General features: G+C 58.5%; 1 protein-coding gene across 2 annotated transcripts; it reads right to left on the reverse strand.

Annotated features, from left to right (window-relative positions):
- Nucleotides 1-2,266: 2,266 nt before the first annotated feature.
- Nucleotides 2,267-23,856, reverse strand: LOC139239389 (protein phosphatase 1B-like). 2 transcript variants are annotated; one of them, XM_070868071.1, is made up of 7 exons: nt 23,442-23,856; nt 16,727-17,001; nt 14,125-14,705; nt 8,343-8,460; nt 7,487-7,598; nt 5,104-5,158; nt 2,267-4,241 (listed from the first exon to the last, which is right to left on the reverse strand). In XM_070868071.1, exons 2-7 carry the CDS (start codon nt 16,983-16,985, stop codon nt 4,212-4,214), a joined length of 1,155 nt encoding a protein of 384 aa, XP_070724172.1. In that variant the 5' UTR covers nt 16,986-17,001; nt 23,442-23,856; the 3' UTR covers nt 2,267-4,211. The 2 variants fall into 2 exon arrangements, with proteins under 2 accessions (XP_070724172.1, XP_070724173.1); XM_070868072.1 differs by lacking the exon at nt 23,442-23,856 and adding an exon at nt 19,515-19,616.
- Between the last annotated feature and the right edge of the window lie 207 nt (nt 23,857-24,063).

Here is a 24,063-nt window from a genome sequence, read left to right on the forward strand (position 1 = left end):
AACTGAAGTGGCCTCTAAATTGTATCAAAGTGGTTGAAGGCGGCCACTGTGGAACGGAGCAGGACACAGCAGTCCTGGTGGGTAACACCCAGAAAGGAGTTCTGACCCGGGCAAAGTTTAAATAGGAAATCAGAAGAAGGGAGTGTGAGGGAATCAAAGCTTCACAGCAGGGAGCGTAACACGAGATTTGTTGGACGTACCAATTAGCGGAGATTAGTGAAAGTTCAACCAAGCAAAAGTTATTAAAAATTCCGCCTGAGCTCTCCTGCTGCAGGAGGATTCTGACCCACGCCCGGGAGTGAGGGGTCCGTGTGGGGGAACGGTACGGCAGCTGCGCGGGAGCTTAGACAGTGAGCTGGCTATTCAACTACTGGGTGCGTCACAGCAAAGCATGATTCCTTGCGTGCACTCTCCAGCGCCGTGATTCTCCCCCCCTCCCCGAACACAGCATAAAAAACAATTATATTCCCTCAATTGACCGGGCCTTGAAGCTGGAATCCTCAGCGACTATAAAACCCTTCCACCCACCAGCACCATCAAAGGAACTACAACAAAACCTCCAACGTCTTGGAATTCAGCTGTGGCTCAGTGGGTAGCACACTCGCCTCGGCATCAGAAGGTTAGAGGCTCAAGTCCCACGCCAGAGACTTGAGCACAATGATCCCAGCTGACACTCTCCAGTGCAGTACTGAGGGAGCGCCGCACTGTCGGAGGGGCAGTACTGAGGGAGTGCCGCACTGTCGGAGGGGCGGTACTGAGGGAGCGCCACACTGTCGCAGGGGCGGTACTGAGGGAGCGCCGCACTGTCGGAGGGGCAGTACTGAGGGAGCGCCGCACTGTCGGAGGGGCAGTACTGAGGGAGTGCTGCACTGTCGGAGGGGCAGTACTGAGGGAGCCCCGCACTGTCGGAGGGGCAGTACTGAGGGAGCGCCGCACTGTCGGAGGGGCAGTACTGAGGGAGCGCCACACTGTCGGAGGGGCGGTACTGAGGGAGTGCCACACTGTCGGAGGGGCCGTCTTTTAGATCAGACAAACCGGGGCTCAGTGTGCGTTCTCAGGTGGACATAAAATATGCCATGGCCACTTTTGAATAAAGAACGGGGGATTTCTCCTGGTATCTTGGGGCTAATATTTATACCGTAACCAACATCACCAAACAGATCATTGCATTGTTGTTTGTGGGAGCTATCTGTGCAGAAATTGGCTGCCGTGTTTCCTTCATTACAACAGTGACTATATGACTTCATTGGCTGTGAAGTGTTTGGGCTGGGTGAAAGGCAGTGTAGCAATGCTAGTCTTTGTTTGACAGTGAAAACATTGGGCAAACAGCAGGAGACGGAGGCGCTGAGCAGGCAGAATCGTTGGACTCCTGCTCCTCCAGTGAAGACTTGCTGGTTAATTATTACTAGATACCCGTCCCACTATAACCAGCATAAACCATCACCTTCAAACACAAAGCAAGAGCCAGCGGGTTTGAGCGAGAAATGTTAATCTCAGTGCTTGTAAGTGAATTTCAGATACAGGGATCGATCGTGGGAAGGAAACACTTTGCTTTGATCAATAAACCAGACCCAGTGTCCCCGATCAATAAACCCAGACCCGGTGTCCCCGATCAATAAACCAGACCCGGTGTCCCCGATCAGTAAACCAGACCCGGTGTCCCCGATCAGTAAACCAGACCCGGTGTCCCCGATCAATAAACCAGACCCGGTGTCCCCGATCAATAAACCAGACCCGGTGTCCCCGATCAATAAACCAGACCCGGTGTCCCCGATCAATGAACCAGACCCGGTGTCCCCGATCAATGAACCAGACCCGGTGTCCCCGATCAATGAACCAGACCCGGTGTCCCCGATCAATGAACCAGACCCGGTGTCCCCGATCATGGACTCTAAAATTCAAGTAGTTGCATTTCTCGATCACCTTTCCCAGCCACTGAAGCCGAGACGTTTGGGAGCCAACATTAAGGGTCACCACAATCCAGCTGAAGGCTCGAGGGGCTGAATGGCCTCCTCCTGTTCCCAAGAGGCAAAGGGTGGCTCAATAGCACCACCTGCAGGTTCTGGCCCTAACTGCAGCCATTACAGGGAATGATGTTAAACAGGCCACTTGGCCCATTCAGCCCGTGCTCAATGATGATGAAGAGACCAAGATCTCGGACAAGCAGCCAGGGGGTGAGTCCCCTCCAATCCAGCCTGAAATCCCAGCCGCCCAGGGTCCGGACCCTCGATTGCCCGATACACACACCAAACAAACTTGCAATACATAGAGTTGAAAACATTTTAATGTTCTGTTATAATATAACTTTAGCTTTAAAAGTTGCCGAGTCCCTTGCTGAAGCCTTTTTTCCCCTCCTCACTACGCCCGTTACCATGGTTACAACAAAAAAGGCGGCTGAATTTTAAAACTTGTGACGAGATTTAATTCTCGAGGTTTAATGTTTAGACCCGAACAAAGACGAGCACTGGGACCCAGGAGAAGTATGCATGCCACCCCCCAAACTCCGGGACACAAGGAAAGAGGTGGGTTGCGATCCGGGCCGAGCTTGGGGGTCGAGCTCCGGGGGGGCAGCAGAGGGGAGAGTTCAGGAGGCGGGGGTCCCCGGGTGGGGGGAGGGCGAGGGCAGGACCACACATGACCAGCAGCGATCTCTCGGGGCTGTGGGCTTCAGCCCAACGCATTCCCACCGCCGCTGCCCAGAGCAAACACACGGGACTAAAAGGGCCGAGAAAAGAGGGAATTAAAAATAAACCCCAAAAACCAAAGGGTGAAATGTAAAACTGCCCCCGGGCTCCCTCGCCCCACCTAAATGATAAAAGTGGATGAATCAGGGGTTCGACTATCCGCATTCGAGATGGCAAAAGTGCAACAAATAATCCGGGGAGAGAACAAACCAATTACAGACCCCAAGACCCGGGACCTGACCCCAGGACCTGACCCCAGGACCCGGGACCTGACCCCAATACCCGGGACCTGACCCCAAGGACCCGGGACCTGACCCCAAGACCCGGACAGCAGGATGACCCGAGGCCAAAGACTGACCAGTCACTGCTCCCCAGGGAGGGGGCAGTGAGCACTCGGCCTATCGCCGATTACCATCCGCTCCCTGACCCTTCCACATCACCCCCTCCCTGGGGAAAGGGACAGAGCAATTCTCACACATCTCCAAACGCACACTCACTCGCTCTCGCTCTTGCTCATACACACATCCTCACACTCACAAACTCGCTCTTGCTCATACACACATCCTCACACTCACAAACTCGCTCTTGCTCATACACACATCCTCGCTCGTCCACGCACACTCGCTCTCGACCTCACACCTGACTCACACGAGCACATCCTCACTCTCGCACACACGCGAGCTCTCACTCACTCTCGCACTTTCCAAAAATGATTGTGTTTTCTAGTTATGAATTCGCTGACTTTCCCCAGCTCAGCACAGGTTCCAGGGACTCTGTCCTACTGTGAGCTCCTCATCCCCAGCGGCCAGGGGGGGACGGGACGGAACGGGACTCGTATTCGAGTCCGACATTCTCTCACACGAGTCACTGGACAGCGGCAGGAACCCTGGCTTCTTTCCCCCTTTGCTCTCCAAGTCCCCAACACGGGGGAAGAAGTTGCTGCCAAGATTTTTTGTCACCTCAATGAGCACAGACCAGAGCCCGAAATCTCAGCCGCCCCCCCGCTCTGTGACCAAGTGCCCCACCAGGCCGGGGAACTCACCAACCGTGCCGGCGAGAGGGAGGTCTTGGAGCAAGTGGAGAGACAGAGAGGAGCGGTCAGCGAGAGAGAGAAAGCAAGCTGTCCTTGGTTGAGCCTACAATCCAGCCCAGATACTACGGAACACGTGGGGAAGGGGGAATGAAGATGTGGGAATGGGAGCGTGGCTGGGGGGGGATAAAGTCGAACTGTAAAGTGAGAGAGAGGCAGCCCTCAGTCACAGCCCCCGGGGTCCCCGGAACCCCTCACTCAGACAGAGAAAGGCTGGGTCCACGTGGCGGAGAGAGCAGGTTTCACAAGGACAGGCCAACAGCGACACGCTGGAATGTCCAGGGCACAGGGCGACCGGCAAAGAAAACAAATATATAAATATGTCACTCGAGAATTCTCTTCTGCACATGTACAAGTGTCCTTAAAACACGGAAACCAGGGATTAGTGCACCTCGCAATCCACTCCACTTTCCACACCCAGCTCCTCGGGCCTCAGGTTACAACGCACTGTCCGGTTCCTCCAAATCCTACACAATTAATCACACAAACAAAATCAATAAAAATGGCAGACTGAACGGTGATCTGAAGATCCAACAGTAGTACATGGCACTATTTACTGCACACCAGGGTCTCTTAACCACTAACTCAACTCGCTGAGGGAGGGCCGCGCTGAGGGAGGGGCGGCACTGAGGGAGCGCCGCACTATCGGAGGGGCAGTACTGAGGGAGTGCCGCACTGTCGGAGGGGCAGTGCTGAGGGAGCGCCGCACTGTCGGAGGGGCAGTGCTGAGGGAGCGCCGCACTGTCGGAGGGGCAGTGCTGAGGGAGGGCCGCACTGTCGGAGGGGCAGTGCTGAGGGAGCGCCGCACTGTCGGAGGGGCAGTGCTGAGGGAGCGCCGCACTGTCGGAGGGGCAGTGCTGAGGGAGCGCCGCACTGTCGGAGGGGCAGTGCTGAGGGAGCGCCGCACTGTCGGAGGGGCAGTGTGTCGGAGGGGCAGTACTGAGGGAGCGCCGCACTGTCGGAGGGGCTGTCTTTTGGATGAGACGTTAAACCGAGGCCCCGTCTGCCCTCTTAGGTGAATGTAAAAGATCCCAAAGGCAGTGTTGGAAGAGGAGCAGGGGGAAGATATCCCCGGAGCCCTGGCCAATATTTATCCCTCAAACAATACCACCAATAAAATAAAGAAACAATTGCTCAACTAACCCATTTGTGGGAGCTTGCTGTGCGCAATTTGCTGCTGCGTTTCCCACATTACAACAGTGACCGCACTCCAAAAGTACTTCATTGGCTGTGAAATTGGCTTGGGTGGCCTGAGGTTGTGAAAGACGCTACAGAAATGCAAGTCTTTCTTTAATGTAAACTTTATAAAGTTTTTCAGTAATCATTCACCTGATCCGTCGTCTGAGGGACCAGTCGGTTGTAAACTGATTCAATCACACTCCGTCTGAAAGAATATAAACAGATTGCTCAGTTATTAAAGCAAGGTTCATGTCTGTGGTTTCAGAATTAGATTCAATGCACAGGGATTGCAAGATCAGCCGTGGTATAGTGGCGAGCACTCTCACCTCCGAGTCAATGTCGTGAGTTCAAGACCGAGCTCCGTGGACTTGAGCATTAAATGCAGGCTGACACTCAACATGGTACTGAGGGAGCGCCGCGCTGTCGGAGGGGCAGTACTGAGGGAGCGCCGCGCTGTCGGAGGGGCAGTACTGAGGGAGCGCCGCTCTGTCGGAGGGGCGGTACCGAGGGAGCGCCGCACTGTCGGAGGGGCGGTACCGAGGGAGCGCCGCACTGTCGCAGGGGCGGTACCGAGGGAGCTCCGCACTGTCGGAGGGGCGGTACTGAGGGAGCGCCGCGCTGTCGGAGGGGCGGTACCGAGGGAGCGCCGCGCTGTCGGAGGGGCGGTACTGAGGGAGCGCCGCGCTGTCGGAGGGGCGGTACCGAGGGAGCGCCGCGCTGTCGGAGGGGCGGTACCGAGGGAGCGCCGCACTGTCGGAGGGGCAGTACTGAGGGAGCGCCGCACTGTCGGAGGGGCAGTACTGAGGGAGTGCCGCACTGTCGGAGGGGCAGTACTGAGGGAGCGCCGCACTGTCGGAGGGGCAGTACTGAGGGAGTGCCGCACTGTCGGAGGGGCGGTACTGAGGGATGTTTCCAGTAAAGTGGACAAAGGAGAACCAGTTGATGTGGTGTATTTGGACTTTCAGAAGGCTTTCGACAAGGTCCCACACAAGAGACTAATGTGCAAAGTTAAAGCACATGGGATTGGGGGTAGTGTGCTGACATGGATTGAGAACTGGTTGTCAGACAGGAAGCAAAGAGTAGGAGTAAATGGGTACTTTTCAGAATGGCAGGCAGTGACTAGTGGGGTACCGCAGGGTTCTGTGCTGGGGCCCCAGCTGTTTACATTGTACATTAATGATTTAGACGAGGGGATTAAATGTAGTATCTCCAAATTTGCGGATGACACTAAGTTGGGTGGCAGTGTGAGCTGCGAGGAGGATGCTATGAGGCTGCAGAGTGACTTGGATAGGTTAGGTGAGTGGGCAAATGCATGGCAGATGAAGTATAATGTGGATAAATGTGAGGTTATCCACTTTGGTGGTAAAAACAGAGAGACAGACTATTATCTGAATGGTGACAGATTAGGAAAAGGGGAGGTGCAACGAGACCTGGGTGTCATGGTACATCAGTCATTGAAGGTTGGCATGCAGGTACAGCAGGCGGTTAAGAAAGCAAATGGCATGTTGGCCTTCATAGCGAGGGGATTTGAGTACAGGGGCAGGGAGGTGTTGCTACAGTTGTACAGGGCCTTGGTGAGGCCACACCTGGAGTATTGTGTACAGTTTTGGTCTCCTAACTTGAGGAAGGACATTCTTGCTATTGAGGGAGTGCAGCGAAGGTTCACCAGGCTGATTCCCGGGATGGTGGGACTGACATATCAAGAAAGACTGGATCAACTGGGCTTGTATTCACTGGAGTTCAGAAGAGTGAGAGGGGACCTCATAGAAATGTTTAAAATTCTGACGGGTTTGGACAGGTTGGATGCAGGAAGAATGTTCCCAATGTTGGGGAAGTCCAGAACCAGGGGTCACAGTCTAAGGATAAGGGGTAAGCCATTTAGGACCGAGATGAGGAGAAACTTCTTCACCCAGAGAGTGGTGAACCTGTGGAATTCTCTACCACAGAAAGTAGTTGAGGCCAATTCACTAAATATATTCAAAAGGGAGTTAGTTGAAGTCCTTACTACTCGGGGGATCAAGGGGTATGGTGAGAAAGCAGGAAGGGGGTACTGAAGTTTCATGTTCAGCCATGAACTCATTGAATGGTGGTGCAGGCTAGAAGGGCTGAATGGCCTACTCCTGCACCTATTTTCTATGTTTCTATGTCAGAGGGGCGGTACTGAGGGAGTGCCGCACTATCGGAGGGGCAGTACTGAGGGAGCGCCGCACTGTCGGAGGGGCGGTACTGAGGGAGTGCCGCACTGTCGGAGGGGCGGTACTGAGGGAGCGCCGCACTGTCGGAGGGGCGGTACTGAGGGAGTGCTGCACTGTCGGAGGGACAGTACTGAGGGAGCGCCGCACTGTCGGAGGGGCGGTACTGAGGGAGTGCTGCACTGTCGGAGAGACAGTACTGAGGGAGCGCCGCACTGTCGGAGGGGCAGTACTGAGGGAGCGCCGCACTGTCGGAGGGGCAGTACTGAGGGAGCGCCGCACTGTCGGAGGGGCGGTACCGAGGGAGCAATCCACAGGCTGTATTATCAGCGCTTCCTTACTTGCTGGTGAGCCCCCCGCCGGGTGGCAGGTTGGGAATGTTCTCGATGAGCAGCGAGTGCATTACATCCAGCATCCCGGGAGGAACCTCGGGACCCGCCTTTGCCACCAGGTCTGTAACACAACGGGACACACTTGGAACTTTCCGCAAAACAGACAGAAAATCGGTGCTTTCATCAGGGAGCAAAACAGAGGAAGTCGGGCCGAGGGTCCAGACATTACGGGGGCGAGCCCCTGACACCCGGCTCCCCGGGATCCACCCGATACTGGGATCCACCCCCGAAACCCGGCTCCCTGGGATCCACCTGATACTGGGATCCGCCCAACACCCGGGATCCACCCCCGATACTCGGCTCCTCGGGATCCATCCGATACCGGGACCCACCCGGGATCCACCCGACACCCGGGATCCACCCCAATGCTGGGATCCACCCCCGATACTTGGATCCACCCCGGCACCCAACCCCCTGGGATCCACCCGACACCATGCTCCCCGGGATCCACCCGATACTGGGATCCACCCAGACACCATGCTCCCCGGGATCCACCCAACACCTGGCTCCCCGGGATCCACCCCCGATACTGGGATCCACCCCGACACCCGGATCGGTGAGATCCCGCTCCCGATACCAGGCTCCCCGGGATTCCGCTCCTGATACTGGGATTCGGGACGGCGTGACGGACTGACATGTCGCCAACAGGGGGTCGGAGGGCCGATCAGGTCGGTTGCCTTGGGACATATTTCTTGGCAATTGACTAAACTCCATCCAACCCCATCTTCAATAGCTGGGAGACAATTTAATGGCACGGGAGGTTCAGACCGCAGCCTCCAGCTCACTCTGCGGCCATTTTCCTGACCTTTGACCCGCGTTTCCAGGTATCTGTCGAGCTCAGCCTCTCGCTGTCGTGCTTCCTCCGAGGGTCTCGGTGCGTTCTCGAAGCACACCAGCTCGATACTCATGTTGTCTCGGCTTCCCTGAGAAACAGCAACAGAGACACGTCCTGAGAGTAAATCCCACAGTCTGTATCCTTCATCACCACAAACAGAAATCTACTGATACTGCACAAACCCATCGTCAAATCAACTCCCTCAGTACTGCCCCTCCGCAGTGCGGGGCTCCCTCAGTACTGCCCCTCCGACAGTGCGGGGCTCCCTCAGTACCGCCCCTCCGACAGTGCGGGGCTCCCTCAGTACCGCCCCTCCGACAGTGCGGGGCTCCCTCAGTACCGCCCCTCCGACAGTGCGGGGCTCCCTCAGCACTGCCCCTCCGCAGTGCGGGGCTCTCTCAGTACTGCCCCTCCGACAGTGCAGCACTCCCTCAGTACTGCCCCTGCGACAGTGTGGGGCTCCCTCAGCACTGCCCCTCCGCAGTGCGGGGCTCTCTCAGTACTGCCCCTCCGACAGTGCAGCACTCCCTCAGTACTGCCCCTCCGACAGTGCGGCACTCCCTCAGTACTGCCCCTCCGACAGTGCGGGGCTCCCTCAGTACTGCCCCTCCGACAGTGCGGGGCTCCCTCAGTACTGCCCCTCCGACAGTGCGGGGCTCCCTCAGTACTGCCCCTCCGACAGTGCGGGGCTCTCTCAGTACCGCCCCTCCGACAGTGCGGGGCTCCCTCAGTACTGCCCCTCCGACAGTGCGGGGCTCCCTCAGCATTCACTGACGTTGGGGTGTCTTATTTTAGATTTCTCAAGGTCTGAGTGATTTGCTTATTGCCCAGGAATGCAGTTGCCATCGAGTAGGTCACCTGTGTCATTGTGGGACTGGAACTGGAGTCACAATGACCAGATTTCCTTCCGGAAGGACACTAGTGCACGAGTTGGGTTTTTACACAATCCCACAGCTTCACGCTCGCGTTTACGGAGACCAGATTTTTATTTCCGGATTTTAAAACCAATCAGCAAACTGCCTCGGTGTGATTTGATCTCTTGTTCGCGGGATTACCGGCCCCGGCAATACCAGCCCCGGCGTCGGCAATACCAGCCCTGGTGTTACCGGCCCCGGTCTCGGCAATACCAGCCCTGCGTCGGCAATACCAGCCCTGGCGTTACCGACCCCGGTGTCGGTAATACCGGCCCTGGCGTCGGCAATACCAGCCCTGCGTCGGCAATACCAGCCCCGGTGTCGGCAATACCAGCGTCGGCAATACTGGCCCTGGCGTTACCGGCCCCGGTGTCGGCAATACCAGCCCCGATGTCGGCAATACCAGCCCCGATGTCGGCAATACCAGCCCCGATGTCGGCAATACCGGCGTTGGCAATACCGGCCCCGCGTCAGCAATACCGGCCCTGGCAATACCGGCGTTGGCAATACCGGCCCCGCGTCGGCAATACCGGCCCTGGCGTTACCGGCCTCGGTGTCGGCAATACCGGCCCCGGTGTCGGCAATACCGGCGTTGGCAATACCAGCCCCGCGTCGGCAATACCGGCCACGGCAATACCGGCCCTGGCGTTACCGGCCCCGGCAATACCGGCCCCGGCGTTACCGGCCCCGGCGTCGCTCCAGTAACAGAACCACTACAGCACCATTTCCCGCAGCCCCTCCCCCCCCACAGACCCCTATCCCCACACACTGCCCAGGGTGCCCACACCAGGAAGGAGAGACTTTACGCTCGCTGTTTCACACGGTGGCAAAATATCACACACTCAATTACACTTTGCTGAAATCTCACGGACAACACTGATCAGCCAGCGGCACTGAACTATCACAGAGAATGAGATAAAACTGCAGCGTACCCCCATCAGCCCACAGCGAGAGGCTTCATCCAAACAACACATGTTTGGTTAGCGGCCTTTGCTTCACACAGGTTTAGGGCGGTAGCTCCTGGGCAACATTCTTGGCAATCAGTTCGCCGTGAAAACTCGGCATCGGAGATTGATCCGTGAGCTTCGAGTGCATGGGGAGAGAGAGGGAGGGGACGCAGCGAGCGAGGGGGGGGGACACCGAGAGCGAGGGGGGGGGGAAGGGCAGAGAGCGAGGGGGGGGGGCACCGAGAGCGAGGGGGGGGGGGGGGGGAAGGGCAGAGAGCGAGGGGGGGACGTAGCGAGCGAGGGGGACGACACAGAGAGCGAGGGGGGGGGGGGGGGAGGGCAGAGAGCGAGGGGGGGGGAGACACCGAGAGCGAGGGGGGGGGGGGGAAGGGCAGAGAGCGAGGGGGGGGGGGGCACCGAGAGCAAGGGGGGGGGGGGAAGGGCAGAGAGCGAGGGGGGGGGGGGCACCGAGAGCGAGGGGGGGGGACGCCGAGAGCGAGGGGGGGGGAAGGGCAGAGAGCGAGGGAGGGGACACAGAGCGAGGGGGGGGGAGACCGAGAGCGAGGGGGGGGGGGACACAGAGAGCGAGGGGGGGGGACACCGAGAGCGAGGGGGGGGGAAGGGCAGAGAGCGAGGGGGGGGGAGGGCAGAGAGCGAGGGGGGGGGAGGGCAGAGAGCGAGGGGGGGGGACACCGAGAGCGAGGGGGGGGGACACCGAGAGCGAGGGGGGGGGGACACCGAGAGCGAGGGGGGGGGGGACACCGAGAGCGAGGGGGGGGGGGACACCGAGAGCGAGGGGGGGGGACACAGAGAGCGAGGGGGGGGGGGGACACCGAGAGCGAGGGGGGGGGGACGCCGAGAGCGAGGGGGGGGGGACACAGAGAGCGAGGGGGGGGGGGACACACAGACTGTTGAAACCCACAGCCGTTAATCCAGCCTCTCCCCTTCACCCACAGGCTCGGGATGCTCGCAGCGCTCCTCCAATGTTCGGCCTGTGTCGAGGTCACTGCTGTCTGCTTCGGCCTGAGTGCAGCCTGGTCAGGATTGGCCCTCTCCCGGGCCGTGGGGACGGGGAGTATTGGGGTACAGGAGGAGTGGGGTTGGTCAGGAGGGCAAGGGTCAGGGGTGAGGGACTGAGGGTTAGGAACATAGGAACAGGAGGAGGTCATTCAGCCCCTCGAGCCTGTTACATTAGGAACAGGAGGAGGCCGTTCAGCCCCTCGAGCCTGTTACATTAGGAACAGGAGGAGGCCATTCAGTCCTCGAGCCTGTTACATTAGGAACAGGAGGAGGCCATTCAGCCCCTCGAGCCTGTTACATTAGGAACAGGAGGAGGCCATTCAGCCCCTCGAGCCTGTTACATTAGGAACAGGAGGAGGCCATTCAGCCCTTCGAGCCTGTTACACAGGAACAGGAGGAGGCCATTCAGTCCTCGAGCCTGTTACATTAGGTACAGAAGGAGCCCATTCAGCCCCTCGAGCCTGTTACACAGGAACAGGAGGAGGCCATTCAGCCCCTCGAGCCTGTTACACAGGAACAGGAGGAGGCCATTCAGCCCCTCGAGCCTGTTACACAGGAACAGGAGGAGGCCATTCAGCCCCTCGAGCCTGTTACATTAGGAACAGAAGGAGGCCATTCAGCCCCTCGAGTCTGTTACATTAGGAACAGGAGGAGGCCATTCAGCTCCTCGTGTCTGTTACATTAGGAACAGGAGGAGGCCATTCAGCCCCTCGAGCCTGTTACACAGGAACAGAAGGAGGCCATTCAGCCCCTCGAGCCTGTTACACAGGAACAGGAGGAGGCCATTCAGCCCCTCGAGCCTGTCCCACCACTCAGTGAGGTCACGGTTGATTTGCGACCTAACTCCATAGACCCGCCTTTGGCCCCTATCCATCAATACATTTGATTCACAAAAATATTTTCAATCTCAGATTTAAAATGAACAACTGACCCCCAGCATCGATTGCCGTTTGGGGAAGAGGGTTCCAAACCTCTCCCACCCTGTGTGTGTAGAAGTGTTCCCTAATTTCACTCCTGAAAAGTCTGGCTCTAATGTTTAGCCTGTGCCCCTAGTCCGAGACCCCCCAACCAGCGGGAACAGTGTCTCTCGACCTCCCCTCTCTGTTCCCCTCAATATCCTGAAAACTTCCAGCAGATCGCCCCTTAACCTTCTGAATTCCAGGGACTACAACCCTGATTTGTGTAATCGCTCCTCGTAACTTAACCCTTGGGGTGCGGGTACCATTCTGGTAAACCCTCGCTGCAGTCCCTCCCAGACCAATATACCCTCCCAGACCAATATACCCTCCCTAAGATGTGGTGCCCAGAACTGCTCACAGTGCTCCAGGTGGGTCTATCCAGGGCTTTGTACAGTGCAGCATAACTTCTACCCCCTGGTATTCTGGTCCTCTGGGTATAAAGGCCAGCATCCCATCGGCCTGTTGGTTATTTTCTGTCCGTGTCCATGACATTTTAATGATTGACGTACCGGGGCAGTTGGGAGGCAGAAACAGGGTGAGAGGGCGCGGTTTACATCCTGTATTTCTGATCACAAGCCAGCGTCCCTTGCTGGAAAGCACACACGAGCATGTAGGCATTGGTGGAGGGGACAGGATTGGGCTGCCCCCCACAGTTGAACAGCACCACACACAAATGTATGGGCCTCAGGCGGAGGTCCTGAGTGAGGAACCCGTCACCCACCGGCTTATCTGTCACAGCACTGACTATCCCTGCCAACTACGGACTCAGCTCAAAGTCCATTTAAACACAGTTCTTTATTAACTGGGAGCTTTGTGCAATTACTTCCCACTCCTCCCTCCAACAGTGAGAGTCAGTGTGTGTGGGACCCGTACCCCAGTGAGAGTCTGTGTGTGGGACCCGTACCCCAGTGAGAGTCAGTCTGTGTGGGACCTGTACCCCAGTGAGAGTCAGTGTGTGTGGGACCCGTACCCCAGTGAGAGTCAGTCTGTGTGGGACTGTACCCCAGTGAGAGTCAGTGTGTGTGGGACCCGTACCCCAGTGAGAGTCAGTGTGTGTGGGACCCGTACCCCAGTGAGAGTCAGTGTGTGTGGGAACCGTACCCCAGTGAGAGTCAGTGTGTGTGGGACCCGTACCCCAGTGAGAGTCAGTGTGTGTGGGACCCGTACCCCAGTGAGAGTCAATGTGTGTGGGACCCGTACCCCAGTGAGAGTCAGTGTGTGTGGGACCCGTACCCCAGTGAGGGTCAGTGTGTGTGGGACCCGTACCCCAGTGAGAGTCAGTGTGTGTGGGACCCGTACCCCAGTGAGAGTCAGTGTGTGTGGGACTGTACCCCAGTGAGAGTCAGTGTGTGTGGGACTGTACCCCAGTGAGAGTCAGTGTGTGTGGGACTGTACCCCAGTGAGAGTCAGTGTGTGTGGGACTGTACCCCAGTGAGAGTCAGTGTGTGTGGGACTGTACCCCAGTGAGAGTCAGTGTGTGTGGGACTGTACCCCAGTGAGAGTCAGTGTGTGTGGGACTGTACCCCAGTGAGAGTCAGTGTGTGTGGGACTGTACCCCAGTGAGAGTCAGTGTGTGTGGGACTGTACCCCAGTGAGAGTCAGTGTGTGTGGGACTGTACCCCAGTGAGAGTCAGTGTGTGTGGGACTGTACCCCAGTGAGAGTCAGTGTGTGTGGGACTGTACCCCAGTGAGAGTCAGTGTGTGTGGGACTGTACCCCAGTGAGAGTCAGTGTGTGTGGGACTGTACCCCAGTGAGAGTCAGTGTGTGTGGGACTGTACCCCAGTGAGAGTCAGTGTGTGTGGGACTGTACCCCAGTGAGAGTCAGTGTGTGTGGGACTGTACCAGTATGTGGGGTGGTGGGCGGGGGGAGGGGAGGGGGGGGGGAAATGCTGGTCGCCCACTCCTCCTTACCTTATACAGGCAGGTGTCTGCCACCAGGTTGCAGATTCTCTCCAAGTCGTTGGTGAGCTCGAGCCTGGAGCGGACAAAGGCACACAGTTCCTCGTTGCTCATTACATCCCAAATACCGTCGCAAGCCAGGACGACAAACTCGTCATCCTGGGAGCGCTCGATGACCATGACCTCGGGTTCCGGAGAGACCAGCTGCTCGGTGGGGCCCTTCCCGTCCACGCACTTGTAGTCGTAGTCTCCCAGCGCCCGGGAGACGGCCAGCGAGCCATTGACCCGCTGGATCATCACGCTGCCCCCGGCGTTCTGGATACGTTCCTTCTCGCGGGGGTTGCAAGGCTTGTGGTCCTCGGTGGAGAAGTGCACGGAGCAAGCCCGCTGCAGGACTCCCCGCGAGTCGCCGCAGTTTATGAAGTAGACGTGTGTTGGTGAGATCAGGATAGCCACGGCCGTCGATCCACTGCGGTCCATGTCATTGTTCCCCAGCTCAGAGTCGTTCCTCATGTGTTCGTCAATGTTCAGGAAGCCGGTCCTGATCGCCCGCTTCACGCTCTCCACCGAGTCACTGCCGCCATCCACCATCCCTTCACAGAACACACAATCAATCGTCTGCACGTTCGCAACGCCATGCCGCCCGCGTTTCATCCCCCCCCCCCCACCCCGCAACCCGTTCTGGGGTCGTTTCCATGGGCCCCCGACGATTCACGCGGCGACCATGTCAGCAGACGAGGCAGAGCTAGTCGCCGCGGCAAGGGTTCAGCTCGGCTCATTGGTCGCACTCTCGCCGCAGGGGGCTGTGGGGATCGAGCCCCCCCCCCCCCCCCAGGTCGAGGATGTCAGCCGTGGCCCACTCCAGAGAACTGGGCATAAAATCCAGACCGACACGCCCAGTGCAGCACAGGGCAGGCCGTGTGGGGCAGGAGGGGGGAGGGGTGAGGGGGCCGGGAAAGTGGCGGTGGGGGGGGGGCGTGAGGGCCGGCGGGGGAGGGGCGATGAGGGAGTGTGGGGGCGGGGGAGGGGCGATGAGGGGGGGTGGGGCGGTGAGGGACAGGAGGGAGGGAGGGAGGGGGAGGGGCGATGAGGGGGGTGGGGGCGGCGAGGGCGAGGGATAGGAGGGAGGGCGGGGGAGGGGCGATGAGGGGGAGGTGGGGCAGTGAGGGACAGGAGGGAGGGGCGATGAGGGGGGAGGTAGGGCAGTGAGGGACAGGAGGGAGGGCGGGGGAGGGGCGATGAGGGGGGAGGTAGGGCAGTGAGGGACAGGAGGGAGGGCAGGGGAGGGGCGATGAGTGGGGAGGTAGGGGCGGTGAGGGATAGGAAGGAGGGGCGATGAGAGGGGTGGGGGCAATGAGGGACAGGAGGGAGGGTGGGGGAGGGGCGGTGAGGGATAGGAGGAAGGGCGGGGGAGGGGCGATGAGGGGGGGTGGGGGCGGTGAGGGATAGGAGGGAGGGCGGGGGAGGGACGATGAGGGGGGAGGTAGGGGCGGTGAGGGATAGGAAGGAGGGCGGGGGAGGGGCGATGAGGGGGAGGTAGGGCAGTGAGGGACAGGAGGGAAGGCGGGGGAGGGGCGATGAGTGGGGAGGTAGGGGCGGTGAGGGATAGGAAGGAGGGCGGGGGAGGGGCGATGAGGGGGAGGTAGGGCAGTGAGGGACAGGAGGGAGGGCGGGGGAGGGGCGATGAGGGGGGGTGGGGGCAATGAGGGACAGGAGGGAGGGTGGGGGAGGGGCGATGGGGGTGGTGAGGGATGCGAGGGAGGGGCGATGAGGGGGGTTGGGGGCGGTGAGGGATAGGAAGGAGGGCGGGGGAGGGGCGATGAGGGGGAGGTAGGGCAGTGAGGGACAGGAGGGAGGGCGGGGGAGGGGCGATGAGGGGGGGTGGGGGCAATGAGGGACAGGAGGGAGGGTGGGGGAGGGGCGATGGGGGCGGTGAGGGATAGGAGGGAGGGCGAGGGAGGGGCGATGAGGGGGGTTGGGGGCGGTGAGGGATAGGAAGGAGGGCGGGGGAGGGGCGATGAGGGGGGGTGGGGGCGGTGAGGGATAGGAGGCAGGGCGGGGGAGGGGCGATGAGGGGGGACGTAGGGCAGTGAGTGACAGGAGGGAGGGCGGGGGAGGGGCGATGGAGGCGGTGAGGGATAGGAGGGAGGGGCGATGAGGGGGAGGTAGGGCAGTGAGGGACAGGAGGGAGGGGCGATGAGGGGGGGTGGGGGCGGTGAGGGATAGGAGGGAGGGCGGGGGAGGGGCGATGAGGGGGGACGTAGGGCAGTGAGTGACAGGAGGGAGGGCGGGGGAGGGGCGATGAGGTGGGGTGGGGGCGGTGAGGGATAGGAGGGAGGGCGGAGAGGCTACGGTCTGAAGGTTGGTCTCACTCTGTGTGAGTTGGAACAGTCATTAGGCCGACGGTTCATTATCAAGGCCTCGGCTTGAAGTTCAGATCATGATTGCACACAGGGCGATGGTTCAAAGGTGAAGCCATCGTGTCTGAGTCACAGAGACCAGGAGCGCCCCTGGTTCCGGCCCCAGCCTGTGCCGACCATGGGCGGTATCTGCTCCGAACCCAGGGGCAGGGGAAGGGAGAAGCACATGTCAATCAGCAAGGTCAGAAACCCACCTTTGAACTCCTGGTTGCTGGTGATGTGCTGGAGGAGGTTCTTGGCGCAATACTTGGCGACCCCTGACCCTGCGTGCCCGTCGTAAATGGCAAAGAAGGACCAGTTTTTCAGTTTGTCGTGTAACTCCGGCATTGCCGTGTGTGCATCCTCCATCTCCACGCGCCAGCCCTGCATACTGCACAGCCCGTAGCGGATCCCATTCCCTTCCCCGTGGTCGTTCTGTTTCTCCGTTTTCGGACGGTCCAAAAATGCCCCCATCTTGAATCAAAATTATCTGCAACATTTAAAAAAAAAAAGAGATCAGTGCCCGGGGAGGAGCCAATACCCAATTAATACAGGTACGGCCAATACCCGATCGATACAGGTACGGCCAATACCCGATCGACACAGGTACGGCCAATACCCGATTAATACAGGTACGGCCAATACCCGATCGACACAGGTACGGCCAATACCCGATCAATACAGGTACGGCCAATACCCGATTAATACAGGTACGGTCAATACCCGATCGACACAGGTACGGCCAATACCCGATCAACACAGGTACGGCCAATACCCGATCGACACAGGTACGGCCAATACCTGATCGACACAGGTACGGCCAATATCTGTAAATACTGACACGCTCCCGGGGACCCCCTGTAAACACTGACACACTCCCAGGGACCCCCTGTAAATACTGACACACTCCGGGGGACCCCCTGTAAATACTGTCAGTAAGGTTTCATACAATCATAGATATTTACAGTACGGAAGGAGGCCATTCGGCCCATCATGTCCGTGCCGGCCGACCAAGAGCTACCCAGCCTAATCCCACTTTCCAGCTCTGGGTCCATAACCCTGTAGGTTACAGCACTTCAGGTGCACATCCAAACACTGTTTAAATGTAGTGAGGGTTTCTGCCTCTACCACCCTTTCAGGCAGTGAGTTCCACCCCAGACCTCCACCACCCTCTGGGTGAAGGAACTGGCCCTCATCTCCCCTCGAAACCTCCCCCCAATTACTTTAAATCTATGCCCCCTGGTTTTTGACCCTCTGCCAAGGGAAACAGGTCCTTCCTATCCAGTCTATCCAGGCCCCTCAATGTTATACACCTCACCCTCCTCTGCTCCAAAGAAAAAATACCCAGCATCTCCAATCATTTCAGCCTTGTGCGGGAAATGGTGCAGTAAGGGGTGATCTGCTGAAGCTGGGGGCCGCGGAGGGTCTGAGGGGGCCGCGGAGGGTCTGAGGGGGCCGCTTGTATCGAATAAATGTTCTTTATCCGAACACTCGACACCAAGCCTGGGGGAGGCGACACAGAATTCAGCGACTCTTCCTGTAGCAACAACACGCCCGCACAATAGCTCAACCATTCCCGAATAATCACACAGCTCAACACTATTTGCTTTCCTCGTTGTTTAGCCGAGAGACTGCCAACTGAACACACATTAATGGAGGCAGAGCGAGGCAGAAGACACTGCGCTGAAGCCCGGTTTTATGGCTACCGGCTCCGGTTACAGAGTCACTGCCATTTTATTCCTGGCCGGCGGAGGCCAGTGTGAGGCTGGCGAAGGGGGTAATGCAGGAATGATCCCCGTTGACGACGACACTCCATCTCTTTCGTAGCCCTGTGTGTGTCAGCTGTGGCTCAGTCTCACCTCCAAGTCAGGTGGTCGCGGAGATCAAGGCCCACTCCAGGAACTTGAGCCGCATAATCCAGGCTCCCAGAGTGGCTCGGAGGGAGCGCCTTGCTGTCGGAGGGGCGGTACTGAGGGAGCACCGCACTGTCAGAGGAGCAGTACTGAGGGAGTGCCGCACTGTCGGAGGGGCGGTACTGAGGGAGCACCGCACTGTCAGAGGAGCAGTACTGAGGGAGAGCTGCACTGTCGGAGGAGCAGTACTGAGGGAGAGCTGCACTGTCGGAGGGGCGGTACTGAGGGAGTGCCGCACTGTCGGAGGAGCAGTACTGAGGGAGAGCTGCACTGTCGGAGGGGCGGTACTGAGGGAGAGCCGCACTGTCGGAGGGGCAGTACTGAGGGAGCGCCGCACTGTCGGAGGGGCAGTACTGAGGGAGTGCCGCACTGTCGGAGGGGCAGTACTGAGGGAGCGCCGCACTGTTGGAGGGGCAGTACTGAGGGAGTGCCGCACTGTCGGAGGGGCAGTACTGAGGGAGCGCCGCACTGTCGGAGGGGCGGTACTGAGGGAGCGCCGCACTGTCGGAGGGGCGGTACTGAGGGAGTGCCGCACTGTCGGAGGGGCGGTACTGAGGGAGTGCCGCACTGTCGGAGGGGCGGTACTGAGGGAGTGCCGCACTGTCGGAGGGGCGGTACTGAGGGAGCGCCGCACTGTCGGAGGGGCGGTACTGAGGGAGCGCCGCACTGTCGGAGGGGCGGTACTGAGGGAGCGCCGCACTGTCGGAGGGGCGGTACTGAGGGAGCGCCGCACTGTCGGAGGGGCGGTGCTGAGGGAGCGCCGCACTGTCGGAGGGGCGGCGCTGAGGGAGCGGCGCACTGTCGGAGGGGCGGTACTGAGGGAGCGGCGCACTGTCGGAGGGACGGTACTGAGGGAGCGGCGCACTGTCGGAGGGGCAGTACTGAGGGAGCAGCGCACTGTCGGAGGGACGGTACTGAGGGAATGCTGTGCTGTCGGAGGGGCAATCTTTCGGATGAGACGTTAAACCGAGACCTCGCCTGGAAGTAAAAGAAATCCCATGGTACTATTTTGAAGAAGAGCAGGAGGAGTTCTCCCCGGTGTCCTGGGTAATATTTATCACAGAAAGATATAATCTGGTCCAGTTCTGACCTGAAGCATTAACTCGGTTTCTCTCTCCACCGATGCTGTTTGATCTGCTGAGTATTTCCAGGATTTTCTGCTCATTTAGCAGTTTGTGAGATCTTGCTGTGCAAAAATTGCCTGCGATCCCTGCGTTGCAGCAGTGGCTACACTAAGGCACTTTGTGACGTGTGGAGGTGGTGTTTAAATGCAAGTCTTTCATCACTAGAAGAGATTTATCTGGTCATCACCACGTTGCTGTTTACATCTTTTTGTGGCCATACCTCTTCTGTCTCAGTAACCCCATCTGCAACCTCTCGCCCGAAGAACACTCCCTCCCTCCCTCCGACCTACACCCTCTGCCACCCCCCCACCCCACTATTCGCCCCTCGAAAGGCGAGCACAGATACAGCACACACCTGCCTCTTGTGTGTCATGAGTTGAGAAGGATGGTTGGGATGGGAATGAACACAATAGCCCAGTGCCAGTGGTGAGCTGGGCTCGAAGGTTGTGGGGAAATTGAACACTAGGTTTGGCAGGAAAGGGAATGCTATACACCTGGTCTGCATCACTCATTCACCTCCAGCCTCTCTCTTCCCCCATCGCAATCATTCTCGTGAATTTAAATCAATGAACGTCCTGCTCTCGTCCTTACTAGTCCCGACAAATCCAGCATCCTTCACACGAACTCCTCTCTGAATCCCCACCGAGACATCAAAATCCTCTTTTATCCAACTCATTGTCCCGGGACATCGACACCTCTCATCTGCAGGTCACCCCTTCCTCCTCCAACCTCCGCAGACTGGTCGCAAAAGTTAAAGCCCACGGGATCCAGGGCACAGCGGCAAGTTGGATCCAAAATTGGCTCAGAGGCAGGAAGCAAAGGGTAATGGTTGATGGATGTTTTTGTGACCGGAAGGCTGTTTCCAGTGGGGTTCCGCAGGGCTCAGTGCTGGGTACCTTGCTTTTTGTGCTATATATCAATGACTTGGACTTGAATGTTGAGGGTATGATTAAGAAGTTTGCAGATGACACTAAAATCAGCCGTGTGGTTGAAGAAGAAGAAGAAAGCTGCGGACTGCAGGAAGATATCAATGAACTGGTCAGGTGGGCAGAGCAGTGGCAAATGGAATTCAATCTGGAGAAGTGTGAGGTAATGCATTTGGGGAGGTCTAACAAGGCAAGGGAATACACATTAAATGGACGGACACTGAGAAGTGTAGAGGAACAGAGGGACCTGGGAGTGCAGGTCCACAGGTCCCTGAAGGTAGCAGGCCAGGTGGATAAGGTGGTTAAGATGGTTAAGAAGGCATACGGAATACTTGCTTTTATTAGTGGAGGCATGGAATACAAGAGCAGGGAGGGAGGTTATGCTTGAACTGTATAAAACACTGGTTAGGCCACAGCTGGAGTACTGTGTGCAGTTCTGGTCACCACATTACAGGAAGGATGTGATTGCACTGGAGAGGGTACAGAGGAGATTTACCAGGATGTTGCCGGGAGTGGAGAATCTAAGCTACGAGGACAGATTAGATAGGCTGGGTTTGTTTTCATTGGAAAAGAGGAGGCTGAGGGGAGACCTGATTGAGGTGTATAAAATTATGAGGAGCCTGGATATAGAGGAATATAAAGGGTCTATTTCCCTTGGCAGTGGGGTCAACAACCAGGGGACATATATTTAAAGTAATTGGGGGGTTTAGAGGGGGTTTGAGGGGAAATTTCTTCACCCAGAGGGTGGTGGGGATCTGGAACTCACTGCCTGAAAGGGTGGTAGAGGCAGAAACCCTCCCCACATTTAAAAACTACCTGGATGTGTGCTTGAAATGCCGTAACCTGCAGGGCTACGGACCGAGAGCTGGACAGTGGGATTAGGCTGGGTAGCTCTTGGTCGGCCGGCACGGACATGATTAGCCGAATGGACTCCTTCCATGCTGTAAATTTCTGTGATTTTGTGAAAACAACTACAATTCTTCAACAAATACCTCCCGCTCTTCTCCACTTTGCTGACTCCGTCGCCCTCATGCCGCACTCACCATCCACAACAAAATTGGTAACTTTCTCCCCCGGCGGTGTTACCGGGGCCTGGTGGGCCCAAGGCGGGAATGTATGGCAGTGACCAGGGTGTTGAGGAGTTTCTGTTCCCATCAGCCTCACTGTAGAGCAAGAAGCTGACACAGGCAACCGGCAACTTCCTGCATTCCTTGCCCGCAGGCTCCGGCCTGGAGCGAGGCCCGCAGGCACAATGAGTCAGGCTGAAGGCAGTGCAGAGGCCAGCGTGAGGATCACTGGCCCCCCTCCATGGAGAGGCCAGGAATGGTCCAATCCTCGGTCTGCGTTGAGTTCACCTCCACACCCCTTGGCTCGGGGAGGGAAATCAGCCAAGGTTCCCGCTCCTCCTCGCTATTCCGAATGGAAAGAGAGTGCGTTTGGATATTGGGACGATGATGGGATCAGAATCGGGCTGGCCAGCAAACCCTTCCACAGCTGAATATCCCACTCTCTGTCCAAGCTCACACATGGAAAATGATCCAAATAGGGAGAGATAATGGATAGCGTTGAGTCACCCCCATTCCCCGAACCGTACCTTCATCTCGCCGCGCCCCGTCTCATCCCGTCTCGCCGTGCCCCGTCTCACCGCGCTGTGTCCCATCTCACCGTGCCCCATCTCACTGCGCTGTGTCCCATCTCACCGCGCTGTGTCCCATCTCACCGCGCTGTGTCCCATCTCACCGCACAGCAAGAGCAGCCTAGGAATTAATTGCTTGCTGACCAGAAACAGTGAGCTGCCATTACATTTGTCTCCTCCTCGACAACAGAAACACTAATGAGTGTTCATGCCCCACTGCTCCCAGCACTCACACCGCAGCTCGAAACCTCCAGCCTCGTTGACCCAGAGATATCGGGGGGGAAAGAACTTGAGGTTAATCCTCACCCCCGTTATTCAGTAACCAGCTCCCTCTTGATACCGCAACAGTGAAGTCAAGGTGAAAACTCGTGCCCCCTTCTCCCGTCCTCCTCACCCCCTTCACCAGGTTACAACCCGTACTCAGTACCCACAACCTGCAAGGAGACACTGAACTTCCCCAGGTTCAGTGAGCCAATACTGTAGGCCCCATCGTTCCATCCAACCTGCCCCCCCACCCAGAGATTGGCCATGGCCGGTTATTTGCAAAGCCGCTAAGCCAACCCAAAGCCAGTCATCGTAACCAAATCTGCCGATCCACGTTAGGTCGGATAATTCCCGCCTCGGGTTTTGCCCATTTACTGGTTACCAGGCAAGTGGCGGACCATCTGTGCTCACTGCTCCAAGTGACCATCGGACCCACCATCGGTCACACAATAACCGAGATTAGCGCGAGAATAACCGGATCAATCGCCACGCAATCAAACGTCCCGGGTTATCGGTGAGCTCGCGCCGTGCCCGCTGATTGCGAACCGTAGGATGGCGTCCCATCCCGCTCACTGTACGCTGCCCTTGGGCCCGACAATCGTGGTACCACACACCCAACATGGTCGGGGTTGTCACAGACAGGTGGGGGGGGGAGAATGAGGGCACAAGAGGGGAGCGAGGCCACATGGGGCTGGGGAGGGGGGCGGGGGGGAGACAGGTCAGGGGGAGGGGGCAGGGCGACGGAGAGAGGGGGGGCAGGGCGATGGGGGGAGGGGAGGGGGGGGAAGAGAAGGGCGACGGGGGGGCGGGAAGAGGGGGCAAGGACAGGGCGACCGGGGGGGGGGGGGCAGGGCGATGGGGGGGGGGGGAGGGCGGGAAGAGGGGGGCAGGGGGCGGGGACAGGGCGATGGGGCAACAGATGAACATTGGGTGCAGGCAGCCGGCTTAAAACACCTTAAAAAGTTTTGCAGGGGTTTAAGGTTGGGAGAGAACAAATACAGGAACCTGGGAGATCCCAGAGTGTTCCTTAGACCCAGCTCCCCAAAACCAAAGCCCAATGTACTCACCCTCTGGTCCAGTTTGATTTAAAGCCGAGCTGGAGCAGTGCTGAAGACCATCTCGCACCTCTGGGCTGTTTGCTTTAAAAACAATAATCTATAAAATATACTGCAGCCCCGTGTGCCCCCCACCCTGCCCCAGAGACACGCAGCAATCCACCACCGCGGGGCTGCGGGAGCAGGGACTGGAGACTGGCGGGACCGGGGGCCGAGGGTTCCGGGGGCCGGGGGCCGAGGCTGGGTCCTGGGTCCTGGGTCCGGGGTCCGGGGTCCGGGCCCTGTCTGTCTGTCTGTCTGTGGGTCCCGGGCCGGGGAAGTGGCACGGAGCCGGGGAGCGAACGGGGGCAAATTGCGCAGCGAGAGCCCCCGGGAGCCCGAGAAATCCCCGGATCCTGCTGAGGTGACATCACCGCCAGCCAATGGCCAGCCGCCGCGTCACGTGGGGCCTCGGCTGTAACACACACACTGGCAACATTGTATCCGGGATCCCGGGCCGGCGCAGGAGCAGCGCACAGAGGGCGCGGGGCGGGCGCAGGAGCAGCGCAGAGAGAGCGCGGGGTGGGCGGAGAGAGAATGCAGAGAGGGAGCGGCGCAGAGAGGGCGCAGGGCGGGCGGAGAGAGGGAGCGGGGC

Source organism: Pristiophorus japonicus, chromosome 27 (genome assembly GCF_044704955.1).
Source record: "Pristiophorus japonicus isolate sPriJap1 chromosome 27, sPriJap1.hap1, whole genome shotgun sequence".
In the NCBI taxonomy this organism is placed as follows: Eukaryota; Metazoa; Chordata; class Chondrichthyes; family Pristiophoridae; genus Pristiophorus; species Pristiophorus japonicus.